Here is a 20,741-nt window from a genome sequence, read left to right on the forward strand (position 1 = left end):
CTCGGCTTTTTTTCCTTCACTGACTCCTCCGGACCCGTGAATAGCAAAAAAAAAAAAATTATCCTATTTGACTTTAAATCCGTAGTCCACCAAACAGTGGACAGAATATGAAGAAATCCTGGGATTTCTTCATATCCTATCCAGTCATATCCTGTTTAGAAATCCGGACGACCAAACGCAGCCTTAGTGGTTACGGAATGGAAATACTTGTGGACATGAAGTAAGATACAGCTTCGACTCTCACTAGATTTAGTGCAAAATAATATCATATTATATTTGGACTTTGCTAGCATAGCATTGTTCGAGCTACCGTCGGAATATAAGTATGTTGCGATGCATAAATTCTTGAATGAGTGAAACTCACAACAATTTATAATTATTTATTTTTTATTTTTTTATGTTTCAAAATATATTGTTATTCTCACAGTAAATTAATGACAGTCACGTAAGCATTTCTATATTCTAATCACCCCTATAGATCTGTCTTCATATCTTATTTCATTTATTGCGGTGATGAAATGAAAGAAGTGATTTGGCAAAAAAACTGACATGTGAACAGATTCTGATTTGAAAATTAAAAAGAAAAAAAAAACAGGAAAAGAAGAGGCCCAACCCCATTCCATTCTGCAGTAAATAAGGGTAAAAGCAAGGACTTGGGCTCTCACTCTCATGCATCACATTCGAAATTTCAAAAAGTGGCCAATTTCCTCATATCCCAAAGCCCCAAGCGAGCTTCCCGGAAAGAGGGATGGAGAGTCGACACCGACATTTTCGAAGTGGGGTCACAGCATAAAAATCAATTTTTTAAGGAAAAAGAAAGCCATAAACTAGTTATTTTCGAGAACATAATAAAAATTTCTGGACAGAAATTATTTTCGAGAATAAAATAGTTGCGAAACGCACCCTAAAAGCCCGGGACATCGACATGATTCTGTTCTGTTTTGCACCCTAAAAGCCCGGGACATCCGCATGATTCTGTTCTGTTTTTCAACCGTTTCCCAATGCAGTCACCCAAAAGAGCAATAAATTCGTTGAGAGAAATAAATTAAAAGGAAGGAAAGAGGGAGGGAGAGAGAGAGAGATTGCTTTTATTGGCCCCATTTAGCAATTTCTGGGCATTAAAGGACCTTCCTTTCCTCACCTGCATAAAGGGTCACTTCATGCTCTTCGCTCCCTCACTCCCAAAATCTCTCTCTCTCTCTCTCTCTCTCTCTCTCTGTTCCTCTCACTCTTTTTCTTTTTCACTCCGTGTGAGTACCGAGAAGTAGTCTCTCTGCTTCCTGAGGGAGGGGGTCTATCAGAACATTTATCCGATAATTCAGACCGACATTGCCATTCCTTCACTTCAATCACTTCACCTTTTGTCTTTTTGCTGGGGCTCTTTTTTGTGTTGAAACGTTCGAAGCAAAGAATAATCCCCATTAGCACTATTTCATCCCACATTTCTGATTCCCCATTACAAACTCCAAGACTGTCCAAACGCTCTCTGTTTCCTAATACTTGGCATTCCTGGGAAGTTTCGGTCACATTACGGAGAGGCTCGCGAGGCTCACCATTTCGATGGCTCCTCTGCTTCTGGTGCTGGTTCTATGCATACCCACCATGGTTCTTGGTGGTCATGACTATGGGCAAGCTCTGAGCAAGAGCATCCTCTTCTTTGAAGCTCAGAGATCTGGCCATCTCCCCAGGAACCAGAGGGTCTCCTGGAGGGCCAACTCTGGCCTTAACGATGGCAAAGCCAGCGGAGTAAGTCGCACTTTCTCCTCCTTTTTTGGCTACCCTTATCACCAAATGGCAAAAGAAAAAAAGAATTCGACACAATCTGCTAAACGGAACTTGATTGTTTCTTTTTGGACGTTTATTCTCTTTGGGGGGATCTACAGGTGGATCTGGTGGGAGGGTATTATGATGCAGGGGACAACGTGAAGTTTGGGCTGCCAATGGCGTTCACAGTGACGATGATGTCGTGGAGCATACTGGAGTATGGGAAGCAGATGGCCAAGAGCGGCGAGCTTGGCCACGCCATGGAGGCCGTCAAATGGGGCACCGACTACTTCATCAAGGCCCATCCTCATCCCTATGTCCTCTATGGAGAGGTTAGCAAAACTCATTCAGAAACTTCTTCTTTCTTTTCTCAAATGAATCTTCAGTCACAAACTAATCACAAAATCGATGCATGAACAAGTAGGGGCCTCCATCTAGTTTGATAATTACATACATTGATATTGATTATGGGGGTATCTTTCTGCCTTCTCTTTCTCTTTCTCTCTGTCGCTTTCAATGGATTTATCTTGTGCTCTTTCTATAGGTAAAACAGAGAGCAATTTGGTTTGAACATTAGTTTATGAATTAAATGTTGATAACGGTTTCTTTTGATGCGGTTTGGGGAATGCGATATTGGAATTGTCGCTTAGGTGGGGGATGGAAACAGCGACCACTACTGCTGGCAGAGGCCCGAGGACATGACCACCGACAGGAGGGCGTACCGGATCGACCCGAGCAACCCCGGGTCGGACCTCGCCGGGGAGACCGCCGCCGCCATGGCCGCCGCCTCCCTCGTCTTCCGCCGCCACGACCCCGCCTACTCCGCCGAGCTCCTCCGCCATGCCCAACAGGTTTCGCACTAGTTCGATTTACAGAAAGGCATTTTTGAATTGGATGTGGAGCTTGGTCGGTGCGAGCAGACACCTGTTTGCTTGCATTCATAGAGATGGACCACCTAGGGCCCGTTTGGTAACGTGCCAAATAGTGAAAATTTCTATTCTTTTGTTCCCAGAAATAGTTTGAGGAACGTAAATGCGTTTAGTAAACTTTTTGTTCTCGAGCACATTTTGCAAAAATTTGTCTTAGAAAGCAGTTTTGGAAGAGAAACAAGAAGTAAAAAAAGTTGCTTCTTGTTTCTAAGACAATTTTGAAAATCAGTTTTTTTTCTTCTTTTTCTTTTTTTTCTTTTCTTATTTTTGTGTTGTTCTTCCTTGGGCTGGGCCGGCGACCGGCCACAGCCCAGGGCCGGCGAGGGTCGCCCTCGCCGGTGAGGGCGACCCTTGCCGGCGAAGGCGACCCTCGCCTCCGCCGGCGGCCGGTGAGGGCCATGACGCCCTCGCCGGCCCTGGGCTGTGGCCGGTTGCCGACCGCTGGTCGCCGGCCAAAGAAGAAAATGGGTAAAAAGAAAAAAAAATTAAACAATTCAAAATATTATTAAAATATTATTTGGGAACAGAAATTTTGTGTAGTTACCAAAGGCATTTCTGTTCTTTTCTACTCTAGGAATAGAAATTTTAGACAGTTTATCAAACGCCTTAAAATACTCAGAAATTGTTTCCGGGCATAGAATAAAAAAAAATCACTTCTGTTCAGAAATAGTTCCCGGGCACAGAATGGTATTCATGCGCACCCCTAGTGACCTAGCTATCTCCTCTACATCACATTGTCCTTGGCCAAGAAAATCTTACTAAAAAAAAAGCTGATTTAAAAGGAACTAATTATTAAATTTAAAAAGCTGCTGGTGAAAATTTAAATCTCCTTATGGTATTCTACCTCAATTAATGCAACATGAGTATCCTTTTTTCCTTTATAGCATGATGTTTCCTTATCCCATCCAAAACATTTCGTACCGGTCGGTTTAAAAATCAAATTCGCAATTATTGATACTATCTTGGCATGTGTATATAGGGTCTAATAAGGGTCTATACAAATAATCTTCAAAAAAAAAAAGGGGAGACTTTACTTAAAATCGAATTTTAAAAGGAAGTCATTTATTCTAAACTTCAACTTGGATGACAAATTCATAATCGAATTTAAAAAAATTAATTTGGATATGGGCATAAAAAGAAATAATTAAAGAATGATGATAAATGGCGGCAATGAAGCTCGGCGTTAGGATTTGGATCTTCTTGGTAAGGCACATAGTATTGCGCCTAGATCTAAATCGTATCGCCGAATCTGGACCGTCCACTGTACCGATCGAGTGTGACTCCTCGTCCTTCTGCCGTATCTCATCACGTGAGAGGACACTGTCGGCGTCGGCCAACCTTCTTCCTTTACTAGTTTTTCTATTTTTTATTTTGCATTATTTTGTCCTCTATCTTCTATTAAATTGCAGTAAAAATAAAGAACCCAATCAAAACAACACAAAAAAGAAGAGAACAAGTATCTTAAGAATTCCTATTATGCTAAAAAAATGTATATAATTTACGTAAATTTTCCTTTTTCCTTTTTCTTTCTTTTTGTTGGGCGAAAAAGGAAAATGACAACGAGACTTTGCTTGGGTGTCTTTTTTTTTTTTTTTTTGTTTCTTCTTTTTTTTTTCCAGCTATTTGAGTTTGCGGACAAATACAGAGGGAAATACGACGACAGCATCACCCTGGCCCAGAAGTACTATCGATCAGTCAGTGGTTACAACGTGAGTGTCTCGGCATGACTGTCCGTATCAACTGTTCATTTTCCATGTCTAGATACTCGTAGATGCGTATAAAGATGGTGATTAGTTTGAGTCATGTCATAAGTTTCAGGGTTGGTTCATGTTGCATCTGTTTGAGATTTGCTAGCTACAAATGCGCTTGAGATTAACAGTACTTAGACCTCGCAACGACTCTGTTTATCGAGATCATGTGTTGCGATTGAATCAAGGCCGAGAGTTCGTATGTGCGCGTCGTAAAGAAAGGATTAAGATGGACTTGTTGGTTTTTTTCTTGGGGTGGTGCAGGATTAGCTGTTGTGGGCAGCTGCGTGGCTGTTCCGGGCAACAAACAATCAATATTACTTGGAGTACCTGGGCAAGAATGGCGACTCCCTTGGTGGGACAGGATGGGCCATGACTGAATTCAGCTGGGATGTCAAGTATGCCGGTGTTCAGACGCTTGTGTCGAAGGTCACTTCTTTTCTTCAATCACAGCACACATCAACCAAATCTCTTATCACTCGCTCGATCACCCATTTTATTCATTCGGCTAGAGACGAAATTGCATATTAACATGTCGGGCTCACCTCGTCTCGTTTAGTTGATCATTGGCATTATAGTTGTCGCATAATGCCAGTGTGGCTCGTCGCCACTCGGCTCTGTGAAGTTCAGTTGCTTATTAATGGGATGTATCCCGATATACGGGAGTTACAGACACAATGGATTAGTTTCTTATCATTCAATCTGCATATTGACGTGCGTAAACTCGCCATAGATCATGTGCGGTTTCTTGGTCGAATTTGATGAAGTCTTGGACTCTTTGTTCAACAAAGGATAAGCTCCGTGAGTTAGTAAAATCGATCTTTGATTTATGATAGGTGATTTTGTAATCATCCGGATTAGATGGTTCCTCTATACTAGGCAAAAACATCACTCTGTTGTAGCGGTTTGGATGAGGAAGCTTGACTGGGTTCTTGTGTGTCGCTTCCACTGCAGATTCTGATGCAAGGGAGAGCAGGTCACTATGCACCGGTATTCGAGAGGTACCAGCAGAAGGCGGAGTACTTTATGTGCTCGTGCCTCGGCAGAGGGACTAGGAATGTCCAGAGGACACCCGGCGGTCTCATGTTCCGCCAGCGGGGGAACAACTTACAGTTCGTCACCAGTGCCTCATTCCTGATGACTGTCTACTCCGATTACCTCGCGTCTTCTAGAAGGAACTTGCACTGCTCCTCGGGTGCCATCGCTCCTTCTGCGCTCTTCTCGTTCGCAAAATCACAGGCACGTTAATGATTCCTGACTCTCTCGCGTCTTTTCCTGGTTCAATTTATAGTCTAGTGAATTCATAAGAAATACAATAAGGAACCAGCTAACAAGTGCATCGACAAGATGAAAGGGCAAAGATTCAATCAATTGCTGGAGCATAAATCATTACACTTGCAGGTGGACTATATTCTTGGGGACAACCCAAGAGCAACAAGTTACATGGTGGGGTATGGAACCAACTACCCGAGGCAAGTCCACCACCGGGCTTCTTCGATCGTCTCTTTTAAGGTCAACCCCACATTCGTGAGCTGCCGAGGAGGCTATGCAACCTGGTTCAGCAGAAAGGCCGGCAATCCGAATCTCCTGACTGGTGCAATAGTCGGCGGACCTGATGCCTATGACAATTTTGCAGACCAGAGGAGCAACTACGAGCAAACCGAGCCAGCCACATACAACAATGCACCTCTCCTCGGCGTGCTTGCAAGGCTAAGTGGAGGCCACGGCGGATATAACCAGCTTCTTCCAGGTGAATAGATCATGATAATGAATGTTATATCCAAATTTTGTTTTGATTAGAAGCAGCATTTTGGACTAACTCCCTGGTTGTTCATCATTGACTAATAAGCATCTTCGTGCAGTTGAGCTTCCTGCCCTAAAACCGATTGTTTCGCGACCAAATCCAGTCCCAGGTAATTGAATTGTCTATAAATCCAATAACACATTTCTTCTTTTCTGGTGGGAATGTCTACATCTTAGATCTGACTTATATCATTGATACTAACAGGAACAGAACCATCATATCATTTGATTCGTCCATCCTAGAAAAAAAGAGATAAGCAAAAGCTTTACATTAGTGTGCAAAAATGGTGATGACTGGATGAGACATCAATACTCTAAGTTAAAGAGATTCATCGCTGATTCATCGCAAATTTGCGACGGACAAATACCATCCGTTGCAAATTTGCGACGGACAAAGACCGTCCGTCGCAAATTGGTGGCCGGTCGCCGGAACAACAAAAACAGAAAAAAATTAGCTACGATACTTACCGGTGGAAAAGCTTCACCGAGATTAATTTCTGGACGCACGGATTATTGAGAGAAATGATAGAAGGAGAAGGTGAGAGAAAAGCGGGCAACCTGACGAATCACTACTGAGAGAGAGAGAGAAATTGACGGGTCGGGTGGGGTGCATATCAAAAAATTAATTTTCCGTCACAAATTAGCGACGAACCCTTTTTCGTCGCAAAATCCGTCGCAAATTGCGACGGATAAAATATTCGTCGCGACGGAAAATAAATCCGTCGCAAATTTGCGATGGAAAATTAGTCGTCGCAAATTTGCGACGGAATTATTTTCCGTCGCAAATTTGCGACGGATTATTTTCGTCGCAAATTTGCGACGGATTTATAGTTTGTCGCAAATTAGCGACGAAAATAATCCGTCGCAAATTTCCGTCGCAATAATCATGTTTTTTTGTAGTGAATAGGCACAATGTCAGAACAATATGCACATGGGTACAATGTACCTTAACTGTATACTGTGAGGATCTTGCCCGTACGATCTAAACAAGGGTAACTTGAATCTCAAACAGTAAAAGTTCATTGACCGAAATAATTGATATTTCATACTTGATTGGAAATTTTCAAGGGATAAATGTAATTTCTATCAAACTTCCAATAATTTCTTGTTAGTAATTTCATTTGATCATATGATTAATAACTTTCTAAACGTGTTAACAAATCATGAATTTAGAGTCGAGATATAGGACAACGTATCACTCAAACTCGACCTTTACAAGAGCTAAAGCTTGGCCCTCTATTTAACATCAACTCGAGCTACTTGAGGTCGACCCAGCTACGTGCTTAACGGCTTGATTTGATCATAATTGAAGCTCAAGTTAAGCTATAACTTCAGACTCGGCTCGAACTTGAGTGTACAGCATTTGAATGACACGGTTTTCACGTTTCCCGTACTTCTCCAATAGGATCCAGCGAGGCAAAGCTCGAGTTCACGCCTTACAATGCTTGAGGTCGGCCCATTCTCAGCTCGACTTGACAAAAACTGACGGAGCCAAGGCTAAATAAGCTCCCCGCACATAGATTTGCCAATGCATGCCCTTGTGTTTAACGAACTTGGACTTATGTCACTAAGTTGCATTATCTCTCCAAGATCATTGGGTGAGGAAGATCTCATGATCCTTAATGGGTCGGCAAAATCCACAATCCCTATAGACACGGCCGATAGTTGGAAAGAGTTCGATTTTGACTATTTGAGCTTAGGATTTAGGACTCAACCGCCTTCCGCAGAAAGGATGACTCACTCCGAGCCAATTTCTGCATTGTTTATCTCATCGCCATGGTGAGTTTACCAAAGCATTTTCCAAAGGGCAATCACTTCATGCATGGAATCAGCAAGCATAACGAACCACCCTCTCATATAGTATATATATGTGAGCAAGCCTAACAATACACAAATGCAAGCACATGCGAACACACATACACACACAAACGATCTCCTTATCTCCATAGAAAACACGCTTCACTCTGCGCAATAGCTCGGAAATGGCACGTCTCGGAAAGTGCTTTGTCAATGTCGCAACAGTGGTGATGACGTTGGTGCTGATTCTTCCGTCCTCGAGCTATGCCGCTACGTATTATGTAGGGGACCAGGATGGCTGGACTTACGATGTTGACTTCGACTCCTGGGTTGCTGGCAAGACTTTCTATGTCGGTGATGTTTTAGGTAATCAAGTTTACCGAAGTAGTGATAAGAGTAGGAAATGCATTTGAGCATGCATACGCTAAAGCAGCATATCTACATGAACATCACTTACTAATGGCTAACGATCATCATGTATGATCTGTTGAGATTCGACTTCTATTCAGATTTGGGTAGATGGGAAAGCCTTTTTCTCATCTAAAAAATAGCGATAGTATTCATAGGAGTGTTGTTATATCCCGTTGTGCTTACTACTTGGACTGAATTGATTCTGAGTATTAATGTAATTGGCAGTTTTCATCTATGACAACACCCAGCATAACGTGTTCTTAGTCGATGCAAATGGGTACAACACATGCTCAACGAACAAGTATTACGGGAGCTATGCTAGTGGCAACGACCAGATAACACTGACTGCGGCCGGCAACTGGTACTTCATTTGTTCGTATCACTGTGATTACGCTAGCCAGAAGGTTGCAATCACTGCCTTTTCATCGTGAAGTGACGTCAATGTGGTCTACCGAGGCAGGATTTCACGGGTCTTAGCACCCGCTACACAGTAGATCCCAAGGTGTTTTGGTCTGTTTAGTCTTGACAGTTACTCTCAAGGCCTTTTCATTTTGGTGTGTTTCCTTTCTAATTTTCTCATAGTATGAAGAAGGGACATGAGGTTGGAATTGTCTCAATAACTAAGGCATGTAATGGCCTCAATAAAATGGTTTGAGTGCTTTGCCTTATTAATTAAGGATCAATAAGAGAGGTCTACTTATTCTTTGAATCCCCTGGTTACCTGCTTCTTCCTTTCTATATATCTGGATTTCGAAGCTCATGGAGAACTGAGACAAATCCTTCTTTCTAATTTTTTACATTCCAGGAACATTTTAGTCGAAAATATCAGATATTCACCATGTTAAAGATGCCCTTCACCTCCTTGTTCATGGTTTTGGCTATGAAAAGCCATTTGGGGTTACAGAAGTGCCTCTCGAAATTAAATCGTATATTCTGACGTAGTTTTGGCTCTTTTTACATTGATCGAGTTACAAATGCTTGAATGAGGTGAAGCCAGGGGAATTTGAACAAAGTGCCTTATGTCGATCCAGTGCTTATGTTCCATTTGGAGTGACTTTCATTGTTTCAAATTTTGAGATTTTCATAGTTTTGCTTCTACTTATCCACAGTAAAATCAGATTTGACGAAAGAGATGGCGAACTCGTTCAGCCAATTCTTAATATAGGTCGTTCAATGTCACCTTCTTCGTTCAAATTTACTAAAAATCACCCAAAAAATCAAACATGAGATTTATTCAACAAACTGGACGATAGATTTCACTTCATGGGGAAGCTGATGATGACATGTAAGTAAATTTCTTTTATTCGAGGATGATATGTTGTTGATAAAAGCTAGTTCTTTTCTCTTGTGGAAGATCCATATTTGTAGGACAAATAGGCCCCGAGAGCTACAATCACCACAATTGCCACCCCCATGTTCACAACCAGTTGCCTGTCTTCGTTCGAACCTCTGGTCAGTCCCTTCACTGCCCTCTTCACAGCACCCACCAAATCCTCGGTTTCAGTCACTTTCTTGCCTGAGAAGGCTTTTGGAATGCCGAGCTTTTGTGCATCATCATCCAATCTGGCCTCGTTGTTATTCTTCTTCAAAACCTCTATCTCTCCGTTCTTCTGCGCATTGTCCTCATTCTGTGATGATGTTTTGTTTCCCTTATCATGTGCAGTCTGTTGATCTCTGGGTTTCTTGATCGTCTGCGATTCATCGGCAGGTCTATCGCCCTTCTCCTTTGCTCCAATTCCCGAGCCTTCATCAACTCTATATGCAGCACGGTCCGACATTGCATTCGATGCAGCTTCTTTAGGCTTGACCCCGCTTGCATTCTGTGATGTTGGGTCACTGGAGGAGGCTTTTGGAGGGGCATCTTCTAGACCCTTTTGATGTTTTGGCTGATCAACGGCTTCCTTCGCGCCAGCGACCGCCTTGTCGTCGCTCTTCTTCTTTCCAATGTCATCGCTTGAGGTGGTCTTTGGGGGAACATTTTGTTGACCAACCTTAGGAGATTTTGGCTCTTTTTCAGTGTTCAAAGATTGTTTCTGAGTCCTCACTTGGGGTGGTGCTTCTTTAGGAGGGACTTGCGTGACGGTTTTCTTTGGCAGAGTTAAGACGAGAGTTCCTTGCTCGAACTTGCCCCTGATCTCGCCCGGCTTGCAATTCTCCGGGACACGGAATTCCTTGCCAAAACGGCTAAATTTGTTGGGCCCGAGAGGACGCTCTCCACGGACTTTCACAGTTCGCGGTCGCTCATTATATGTGACCCTGATTTGCTCCTTCGCAAAACCTGTGTATCAACATGTTCGCATACGATGTGAAAAGGCCGAATTTCGAGTTATCATGTTGGTGACAAGGATTTCATCATGGTCAGCTGAACCAATTGCGCGAGATGGAAACTCAGGACATGTCTTGATATCAAGAAATTATGACGCACGTACTAAACTGAATCGAACCGCAAAACATAATGCAACTTTGATTCTGGGATCGGGCGAAGCAAGAAAAGGGAGGAGACGAAATGCTGATGGAGAAACAAGGATGATACCAAGAAGAAAAAGGAAGAGATACGCCAAACCTGGAAGAGAAACGCTCAAGAAATTCGCGGTCGGTTCTTCCCGCCACTCGAACTTGGGCTCAAAATCCTCGTACACGGGACAGCCCAACGCTTGCGCCATCCGGCCAGCAACAGTCCTGGATGTTCTCGGCCCTGTCGCCATTAACGTGCCTTGTATTTTCTTCCTCCTCCTTAACTATTGATCGGATATAGTTATTCGTAGTGCGTCTTTTGCTTGATCGCAAGATAGACATTTTGCCCGGCGCTGTTGGTCCGTATATATAGTCTTCGACGATGGTATTGGTAATGCCCGCGGCGTACGAAGGCTTCTTGCGTTTTGTGTCTGATACGTGAGATTATTCCTTGTTGATTGCTGTGGTCCGTCTCTTTGTTGATGTTTTTGGAGTCAAATTCGACAAGGCAATACATTGCTTCTCCGAGAAACAAAGACCAAAGTTCTTTGTTTAGCCTCTACGCCTCGCCTACGTGAGAGGCAATGTCACATGTGCTTTAAGCCAGTCCGTCCCCCTATTTCAAATTCCCTTCTTGAGGATGACTCCTCGTGCTTTTGCATGAATCTTGAGAATTAGAGATAGTCGAAAGCTAAACTCAACTTAAAACATGCATTGTCAGTTCTTGTTTCGAATACAACCGAAATGTGATGAACTCTGCTCCGAACCGTCGAGAAGTTATTGGGTACTTCCGGAGTATAGCACGGGCGGCACTCGACTAGACAATAAAAGAGTAGCGACACATAGACTATACAAGGCTCGACTTACCTATTTTTTAGAGTGCACCGAGGCGTCACATCTCATGAGTAATTAATTATTTCTCCGCACGGTTCTTGAACATGAAGGGCTCGCACTTTCCCATGCGACATCACTTGCATGTTACAGCAATTGTGACTCCCTCATGCAAATCGGAAAGACCTTTTGGTAATAGGATTCCCAAATGTTAAGGGGTCGAAAATGAAAATTCAAAAGGAAAGAAGGACTAGAATTGAAAAGTGAAAGGACTCCCCGGCCACGTTGCCACGTAATTCCCAACAGAGCACCTTACAAGGAAGAGACAACATCGTCAATACTCCCTCCCTCACTTCACTTCATCACCGTTTTCTCTCCACTACCACCTCTTCTTTTTCCGCCGTTTCTCGGCGGACCTAACGCATTCACTTTATCTAGACCTAAGCAAGTCCTTAAAAGGCTTCATATTTATTCAATCCGGACCTCGGGACCTCCAAAAGGTAAAACATCTAGAGAGTATTGTCTAGAGCTACGCAAGAAAAAGATACAGACTCCAATTAAGAAAATAAGTCTACGGGTACCGGCACATTAAAATAAGGAATGCAGTCTGGCTACCCGTCTAATTATTAGCTGGAAACGTCCTGTCTTGGTGAGATTATCCTATTACCAGTCAACTGAGGATCCAGGCAGACCCCTTGATTTTGATAAATAAATGCCGCTTGGCGTATCCCGTGGTGTTCGCCATCGCATGGTAACTGTTGAGAAGACCTTTCGGTAACAGGATTCTCGAATGTTGAGGGTTCGAAAATGAGAATTCAAAAGGAACGAGGGACTGGAATTGGAAAGCGACAGCACTCCCCCCGACCACGTTCCCACGAATTTCCCAACGGAGCACCTAACAAGGAAAAGACAAAACTACATCGTCAACTAACCCCCGCCCTCACTTCACTTCATCACCGTTTTCTTCTCTCCAGCACCACCCCTTCTTTCCTCAGCGGGTCTAACACGTTCGCTTCACCGTCATCTTTTCGTTATTTCCTTTTTCTCCTCTCTCTGTTCATACCTGCCAATCACTGCTCTCTTTCGCTTCCATTCAGCTGCAAGCATCTCTCTCTGCTTCTTCTTTTTGCACTGTAAGCTCTCTCTGTCTCTCTCTCTCTCTAAAATGTGGCTTTTTGCTCTGAGAAAAGAATCTAGAAAGTGGTCTTTTTTAAGCTTTTGCCTTTACAATACTCGAGAACAGGGGATAGCGGATCGACCCTTTTAGCTCTTCAAGCTTCTTTAGCGTGACTAGGCGATAAGGGCTGTGTAAAGATGGTTCCTTTTTTTTAACTCGCGCACGGTTGCTTAACGAGAGAGGAGAGAAGCGCACTGTCGCGCGAACTGTTGTGCTCTCGCCTCTTTTTCTATGAGCGCGACAGAACGGGGCAGTTTCCCGGAAATGAAACTGATGGGTGGTTCCCTTTCTGGGTGATGCAGTACTGAACGAGGGCTCTTGTGGGTGGTGGGGGTCGTGGTGAGGACTGAGAGATGAGCAGGGCTTTTCTTCAAACACTTGGGGTGCTTTCGTTATGGTGGTTTGTGGCATCAGCAGTGGCTCAGTCCCCAGGGTACGTTGCGTACAAGGACCCGGAGCAACCGGTGGCCGCAAGAGTGAAGGACCTCTTGAGTAGAATGACGCTGGAAGAGAAGATTGGTCAGATGACACAAATCGATCGCATCGTGGCGACTTATGACTTCATGAGAACCTACTCCATTGGTAAATAGAACAGTTCCAACATCGTTTATGCTTGTGCATCTTATTTTATTTCTTTCTTGTGTTTCTTTTTGGGGCACTTGGTATGTGGGGTTTGTTGTTGGATTATTATATATTCTAAAAGTTCACATATTTTAAGGTGCAATAGTAAGGACCTACCATTTGCAAAGTTTATCAGGAGCCGTCACATTTCATGTCTGGGGTCCATGCATGTTAAACCTACTGTAATGTGAGTGAGGGGACACAAGATCTAGCAGTTTAATTTGCTTGTGTCACAATGATTGTTCAGTTTTAGCTATCCAGTGCAGTGTATAGGTTGCCACCAGACCGTCACAGAGATAATATTTTGTGGTAAAAATCCAGGAAAAAATCCTAGCATTATCAACTCAGGTATGCAGACACAGACATGATTCATTTTGGTTTCATTTTGCAAGGGAAGCGGTCTCTTCCCTTCCCTCCTATGCTTGCTTGGATCAGGATGCAGGGCCAAGCCTGATCAAGGAGTCTCTATTTTACTACGAGACGCTAGGGGTGATCAACCTCTTTCACGGTTGAATGTACAAGATGGGGTCTAGCAATAAGTTAGACCTCTCATACCGATAGAACTTATTTCAATGTTATAAAAGAAGCGAACTTCTATCTTGGAGTTGAAAAAAGCATGATTCTCCTTCCACATTTACTCTTGCAATCCTTATTGTAAGTGCGATAATAGGAATACAAAAGTCCTATTTATTTTTCTTCAAAAGTGTACATCCCTCGAAGTCATATGACACGTTTTGTCTGTAGTAAATCTGTATGTGATGTTACCATATATAAAGCCACACCAATTACACATACTTCATGCATTTTGTACATCAGAGACGCTGCCTCCTGAAGTCATGCTACGGAAGATGCTTTGCAGGCATCAATAACCGTGAACCATCTACTGAAATCTTTGGTTGATGTGATTATGATATGTTACTGACTCCATCAAACCCCGCCTTTTTTTTCACACTTAATCTCTGAGAAGTTTGCCGATAACTAATGCAATAACTCGTATCTGTTTATAGCTGTCACAGAGACAACATCATCTTAATATCAAGAAAGTGTCCCATAAAACTAATAGGTTCAATCGGCAGACTCTTGAAATGTCATTGGGCATGTTGCAGGGAGTGTCTTGAGTGGCGGTGGGAGCACACCACTTCCAGAGGCAAGTGCAGAGGATTGGGTCAATATGATAAATGGCTATCAGAAAGGTTCTTTGTCCAGTAGATTGGGTATCCCAATGATATATGGAATAGACGCTGTTCATGGGCACAACAACGTGTACAATGCCACAATTTTTCCGCATAATATTGGTCTTGGCGCAACAAGGTAAAAAAAGTGTTACTTCTTGTGGGTATTGTAATGTTATAGCTTTAAAAATTATCTACCCTCTAATGTGGTATAGAGTTCTGAGATACTGTCCTGTCCGATTTTTTACTGCATCAATTTTATATCAATTTCTGAAATACCAGCATGTGACTTGGTAGGTTTAGTAATCTGAATTAGTATCATTTGGTTTGAACTTGCTTGCCTGTACTTCCTTCAAGGCATAATATTTACCTGATATGCCATTTACTCCAGAACTTTGAAAATAGTTCTCTGGATCAATCTAAGTGGAATTTTTCATTGATTATTACCTCATGTGCAGAGACCCCGACTTGGTGAAAAAGATTGGTGCTGCCACAGCCCTTGAAGTCAGAGCCACAGGGATTCCTTACGTCTTTGCTCCCTGCATTGCAGTAAGCAGCTTAAACTAAATGTTGACAGAATCAAGCAAAAACATATCTGATAGACGCTTCTAAAGCTGTCAAATATGCCTTTTCAGTGCATCTTTATAGTACTTTCAGAATTTTATTTCTTGAAACTATTTTGATAGGTTTGCAGAGATCCAAGGTGGGGTAGGTGTTATGAAAGCTATAGTGAAAACGAGGAAATTGTGCGACAAATGACCGAGATTATACCTGGATTACAAGGGGATATTCCTTCTGGCTCTCGCAAAGGAGTTCCATATGTTGGTGGAAAGTATGAACTCTATGGCTTTCTAGTGTAGACTGGAGATTCAAATTGTAATGTGCTAAGTTATTATGTCTAGGCGGTACCCTTTGTTTTAAATGGGAAATATTTCTTAAGCAATTCAACATTTTCTGATGATTACATGATATGCCATATATGACACGCCCGGCGCCCTGGAAAGTGCATTCTCTCTGATCAGCCAAAACTGTAGTCATGTTTCTCTATGATTAGTTCCTCGGTCCGTCAATTACTACTGATCTTCTGGCACCATCTTTACTAAGAAATGCTCTGTCTTTAGTATTGAAGTCCCGTCAACTTTGATCTTTTCCTGTTCTAGTTGTCAGTTGTCAATATCGAATTGCCTTTCTAGATTATCCTCCTTGGTTTTTACATCAAAATTTCCACAGGAACAAGGTTGCAGCGTGTGCAAAGCACTTTGTGGGTGATGGAGGAACTACCAAGGGGATCAATGAGTACAACACCGTTGTTGACATGCATGGTTTGCTCAGCATCCACATGCCTGCTTATACAGATGCAATAATTAAGGGTGTTCAAACAGTCATGGTCTCTTACTCTAGCTGGAATGGAGAAAAGATGCATGCTAATCGTGACCTAGTTACTGGTTTCCTTAAGGACACCCTCAAATTCAAGGTTCGATCCACTCTGCATCGTTTCAGCTATATGCATGATTAGCACACCACAGCGGCATTTCATACTGCTCAACAAATTGTGTCCTCAGGAGAAGGTTTTTAGGAGTCCCGAGATGGGAACAAAGGTTTATATATGGCATTAGGTGGTCACATGATGTGCATAAAGAGTTCTGCTTTTGTTATTCCTAGCATTATAGTGTTTGTGCAAGTTTTTTTCAATGCTGATCCTCCATCAAATTGGGATGTCCGATTAAAATTCATTTTGAAAAACTCATCTTTTAGCCTCAACAACCTACATTCTTCATGCTCTGTTCATATGAATTTTCTGCCATCCTAGACTAATTTACTTAAAAATTTTCAAGCACTAGGCAAACTTGATGCATGAGAAATTATGTGGTCTAGCAATCTGCTTCTCTGTATGGCCTAATCATCATCTACATCTCCTGTGTTCTATCTATTTATATTCTAGTTCCATCGGTGCTACTCATCTATGTCAAATCCTCGTATATATAAAATATTTTAATAGTTAGCTTCTTGGTTGCTGAACACCATATACTGCCATGCACTTGATTGCAGTTATCCGACAAGTCGCCCACTTGCCAAATATCTTCATTAACACCCATATTCTGCCACAAACTAGCTCTGTCAAATGTTATCTACGCATCTTCACTTTTTGGAAGACATACTTTATTGAGATGTAATTGACGGTAGATCACAGTTATTAAAAGATATATAGTAGATCCCTGTTGAAGGTGGTTAAATCTAGGGTGTTGTGTATTAAGTCATCGTAAAATATCCATGTCACAGAATATCAAGCACTTACTCTTGGATATTTCAATGAATTTTAGGGCTTTGTTATCTCAGACTGGCAAGGCATAGACAAGATCACTTCTCCTCCACATGCAAACTACACCTATTCTGTAGAAGCTGGAATTTTAGCTGGCATCGATATGGTTAGGTTCTCTCTGCTATTTGATATTTTTACAACTGTCTTTTAAGAGATAGCTCCACATTTGACTTAAGATCAAAGCAAATGTAGTTAACACCTAGTCTTGGTTTTGTGTCTTCAACAGGTCATGGTCCCTTTCAATTTTACAGAATTTATTGATGATCTAATTTACCTAGTTAAAGAGAAGGTTATACCTATGGATCGAATTGATGATGCAGTGGAGAGAATATTGTCTGTTAAGTTCACCATGGGCCTCTTTGAAAATCCTCTGGCTGATCTTAGTCTGGTGAACGAACTTGGAAGCCAGGTTAGTGAAGTTATTGTTCCATATGAACATTCCAAGTTTCCATACTAGATCATGAGATCTGCGGGGGCTTGGTGCTAAGGCAAACGAAAAACACTTTACAAAGGATTGGGCATTTTACTTGGCATATTCCATGAAGCACCGTCATTTTTCAGTTACATATGCTTGAATTTCTTTATTTTCTCCCACTGCTATTGTAAGTAAGCTAACCTACATCACCATGGATAATTACTTGTCCTGTTAGTGTACCAGGCACACAGAGAGTTGGCAAGGGAAGCTGTGAGAAAATCTCTTGTGATGCTGAAGAATGGGAAAAATGAGACTGACCCTTTACTGCCACTTCCAAAGAAGCCAAAGAAGATCCTAGTTGCAGGTAGTCATGCTGATAATTTGGGTTATCAGTGTGGTGGATGGACGATCGCCTGGCAAGGATTTAGTGGAAATAACTACACCAGAGGTACTACTGCTGCTGCTGCTGCTGCTGCTACTACATCTACTACTTCTTTGTGTCTTCTTCTTCAGTTCTATCTAAGGATGTTGAAGTATTGTCCCACATCACTTGACAACGGGTCTTAAATACTTTTTATATTCATGTGGTCTCCCTCCATCTCTCAGTCCAATGCTATCCCTTTCACGAATGTGCGTCCACCCCCACTCATAATTCGGCTTGCACGCTCTTTATATTCATGTGATCTTCCTCCACCTGAAGCTTTTGGGTTAGAATTTCTAACAAAGGACTGTTTACACATATTGGTTCAAGAATTCTCTCATGCAATATTGACCTATAAGGGTTGTATAGCATCATGGCATTTCGTTTTCTTGAACAATTAAAGTCTTTTGTTTTGTTTCTGAAAGGAGACAGCAGGATAAGCATCTAAATGGTAAGCTTTGCAATGAAGAAAGCTTAAAAAGTTTGTGGTCAAACTAGTTATGCATTATGGTAAAGTGAAGATCTAGGTCATTTGTTTAATTACCCTGGTTTTGTTTCCATGTTGTGTTGGGAAAGGTAATGGTGGCATGAGGTTCCTCAGGAAAGGAGAAAGAAATTATCATTGAAGCCTGAACTTGCTAAGGAGGGCATTTGGCATTGTTCAATCCTGTGCAGACTTGCATGCCGATAACTGTGTCGTCTAATCTTTACCTAAAAGTTAAATTAAGAAAACTATTTGGTCTAGTCCAGAGATTACATACTATTGGAGCACAATCCTTGTCCTGCCTTGATCTCCTCTGGTGATGTTAAGCGCTCTTGTTCTGGGCCTGTTGGTTTTTAGTTACTAAGGATACGTGAAGTATAATCTTTCAGGTTCCTCTGAAGACAACTAAATGGAAACTTTTGTATTGATGGTTTTTTTTTATGCTGCCACAGGAACTACCATCCTCAGTGCCATAAAGTCTACAGTGGATTTGAGCACAGAAGTAGTCTACCAAGAAAACCCCGACAAGGATTTTGTTAAGTCCACTGATTTCGATTATGCTATTGTTGTTGTGGGTGAGCACCCTTATGCAGAGACCGCTGGAGATAGCATGACACTTACAATGGCAGACCCCGGTCCCACCACCATTACCAATGTCTGTGAGGTTGTGAAGTGTGTGGTCATCGTAATTTCAGGGAGACCTCTTGTGATTGAACCATATATTTCTTCAATTGATGCCCTAGTGGCAGCATGGTTACCGGGCACCGAAGGTCAGGGAGTGGCTGATGTTCTTTTCGGGGACTATGGTTTCAGTGGAAAGCTTCCGAGGACATGGTTTAAATCTGTGGATCAACTACCGATGAATTTTGGGGATTCGCACTACGACCCACTCTTTCCTTTTGATTTTGGACTTAAAACTGAGTCTGTCTCGGGCCTTGTAGCAAGGTAACTACTATTGGTGAATTCATTCTAAGGGGGTGAGCTCCAAAATTAAAACTGCTTTGGCGTTAAGATTATGTTGATTGGCTTATGCTGTCTATAATTTGGGTTGGCAATTGACAAATGTGGTTGCACGCTTATTGGAGATTAGACTACTTTAGATTTTTTGCATTGCCATGTGAATCATTCAATTCTTTTCCTTAACATTACCGTGGTATCTGATAATTTTTTGTTCGAAGAACTTGCTCTTTGTTGGTGTGGTGGTGATATGCTCCAACTGAATTTATCTCAATGATGACTGTAGATGGTGATGGTTTATTTACCAATATGCAATCCTGAAGTGCAAGTAATAGCTGTTACCCTGTATATTTGACAAGACAATAACCTGGTTCTTCTGTGCTGAATCAAATTTCTCTATACAGGGCTACCTCAGACGGCGCTGATTGGAGACCACACCCCCTAATGGTCATGGCCTGCTTAGCTTTCGGCCTATATTTCACAGGTACGTTGACACGACTTCCAACTGTCCATATCATGCTTCCATGGCTTGTTGCTCGACTTTGCTTTCAACTGGTTGATTTCTTTGTCATTTGTTTTCTGATGCCAGTAGGTTATAGGTGGCGGGCGTCGGAGGTCGAATTGATATGGTAGAAGATTTAGCTTCTGTAGTTCATTTGAATGTACTCCGGGGAGAATGATTTATCTCCTTGTATCTTCTTGTAGCCTTATTTGATTCATGAGAGCAAAATAGCTTCTCCCTCCCCAACTCTGCATTCCGACGGTGTAACGACGCGGGTTTCCGGAACTATATATCGGAGCATTTGTTGGGATCTTCTATGGTTTATGTATCTATATCTTCTTCACCACTCTCGAGAGGCGGAGTTCTGTGCACAGGTGCGGTTAGTCGGAACACGGAGACGTCGAAACTTCTCAAATTCCTGCAAATTAAGTAACGTGTCGATCATCGGAATTTCTCGATCATCCTTGAAAAAATTTCGGTGCCATGACATCCCCCGGTGCCATTTGATTCGACGAAGTGTGTCAAGCCTGTGAGATTAAAAATGTTCATCCTAATGACTGACCGGAGGTCATTGAGAATAATAGGACAGCGGATTCTTAAAAGCTCGTATTGTACTTACGTCGGCATTTTGGGTTTTCTAGCTCGATCGCTGATCATAAACGAAAAGGAGCCTTGATCACTGAAAATGGCACCGTTTGATTGCGCATGTCCTAGCTCAAATACCGGAGCTACTCTCCCTGATTTATGAATAAGCAACAAATAAGGCGGTGGTTTTTACATGTCGACACGTTTATAAAGTTACTAATGTAATTCTCAAAATCACTCACTTTTGAAAAATTACTGCCATTAATTTGAAAATTACCGACCATGTTTGAAAAGTCGGTGATTTCAACTTAACGTGGTTTTTGAACTATTCGTAAACGAGTAATGAATTA

General features: G+C 42.2%; 3 protein-coding genes and 1 pseudogene across 6 annotated transcripts; 3 read left to right on the forward strand and 1 right to left on the reverse strand.

The window, feature by feature from the left end:
• The first annotated feature begins 1,203 nt into the window (after positions 1-1,203).
• On the forward strand, positions 1,204-6,448 carry LOC115669516 (endoglucanase 6-like; annotated as a pseudogene).
• A 1,778-nt stretch (positions 6,449-8,226) lies between these two features.
• LOC130137334 (blue copper protein-like) lies at positions 8,227-8,883 on the forward strand. The gene is made up of 2 exons (XM_056308121.1): positions 8,227-8,407; positions 8,678-8,883. The coding sequence occupies exons 1-2, from the start codon at positions 8,227-8,229 to the stop codon at positions 8,881-8,883; spliced, it is 387 nt and encodes a 128-aa protein (XP_056164096.1).
• A 783-nt stretch (positions 8,884-9,666) lies between these two features.
• On the reverse strand, positions 9,667-11,228 carry LOC115668820 (inactive protein RESTRICTED TEV MOVEMENT 2-like). The gene is made up of 2 exons (XM_030590198.2): positions 11,016-11,228; positions 9,667-10,730 (listed from the first exon to the last, which is right to left on the reverse strand). The coding sequence occupies exons 1-2, from the start codon at positions 11,155-11,157 to the stop codon at positions 9,784-9,786; spliced, it is 1,089 nt and encodes a 362-aa protein (XP_030446058.2). The 5' UTR covers positions 11,158-11,228; the 3' UTR covers positions 9,667-9,783.
• Positions 11,229-12,708: 1,480 nt separating this feature from the next.
• On the forward strand, positions 12,709-20,121 carry LOC115673134 (uncharacterized). Of its 4 annotated transcripts, none has more exons than XM_030595218.2 (12): positions 12,709-12,870; positions 13,217-13,496; positions 14,642-14,846; positions 15,166-15,256; positions 15,394-15,539; positions 15,938-16,181; positions 17,029-17,133; positions 17,254-17,436; positions 17,686-17,890; positions 18,800-19,292; positions 19,709-19,788; positions 19,897-20,121. In XM_030595218.2, exons 2-12 carry the CDS (start codon positions 13,268-13,270, stop codon positions 19,935-19,937), a joined length of 2,022 nt encoding a protein of 673 aa, XP_030451078.1. In that variant the 5' UTR covers positions 12,709-12,870; positions 13,217-13,267; the 3' UTR covers positions 19,938-20,121. The 4 variants fall into 4 exon arrangements, with proteins under 4 accessions (XP_030451078.1, XP_030451079.1, XP_056164616.1 ...); XM_056308642.1 differs by lacking the exon at positions 12,709-12,870 and adding an exon at positions 12,913-13,045; XM_056308641.1 differs by lacking the exon at positions 12,709-12,870 and having other exon boundaries at positions 12,911-13,496.
• Positions 20,122-20,741: the final 620 nt, after the last annotated feature.

Source organism: Syzygium oleosum, unplaced genomic scaffold, assembly GCF_021117445.2.
Source record: "Syzygium oleosum isolate NSW1041296 unplaced genomic scaffold, Sole_v2.1 Sole_v2.02, whole genome shotgun sequence".
NCBI lineage: Eukaryota > Viridiplantae > Streptophyta > Magnoliopsida > Myrtales > Myrtaceae > Syzygium > Syzygium oleosum.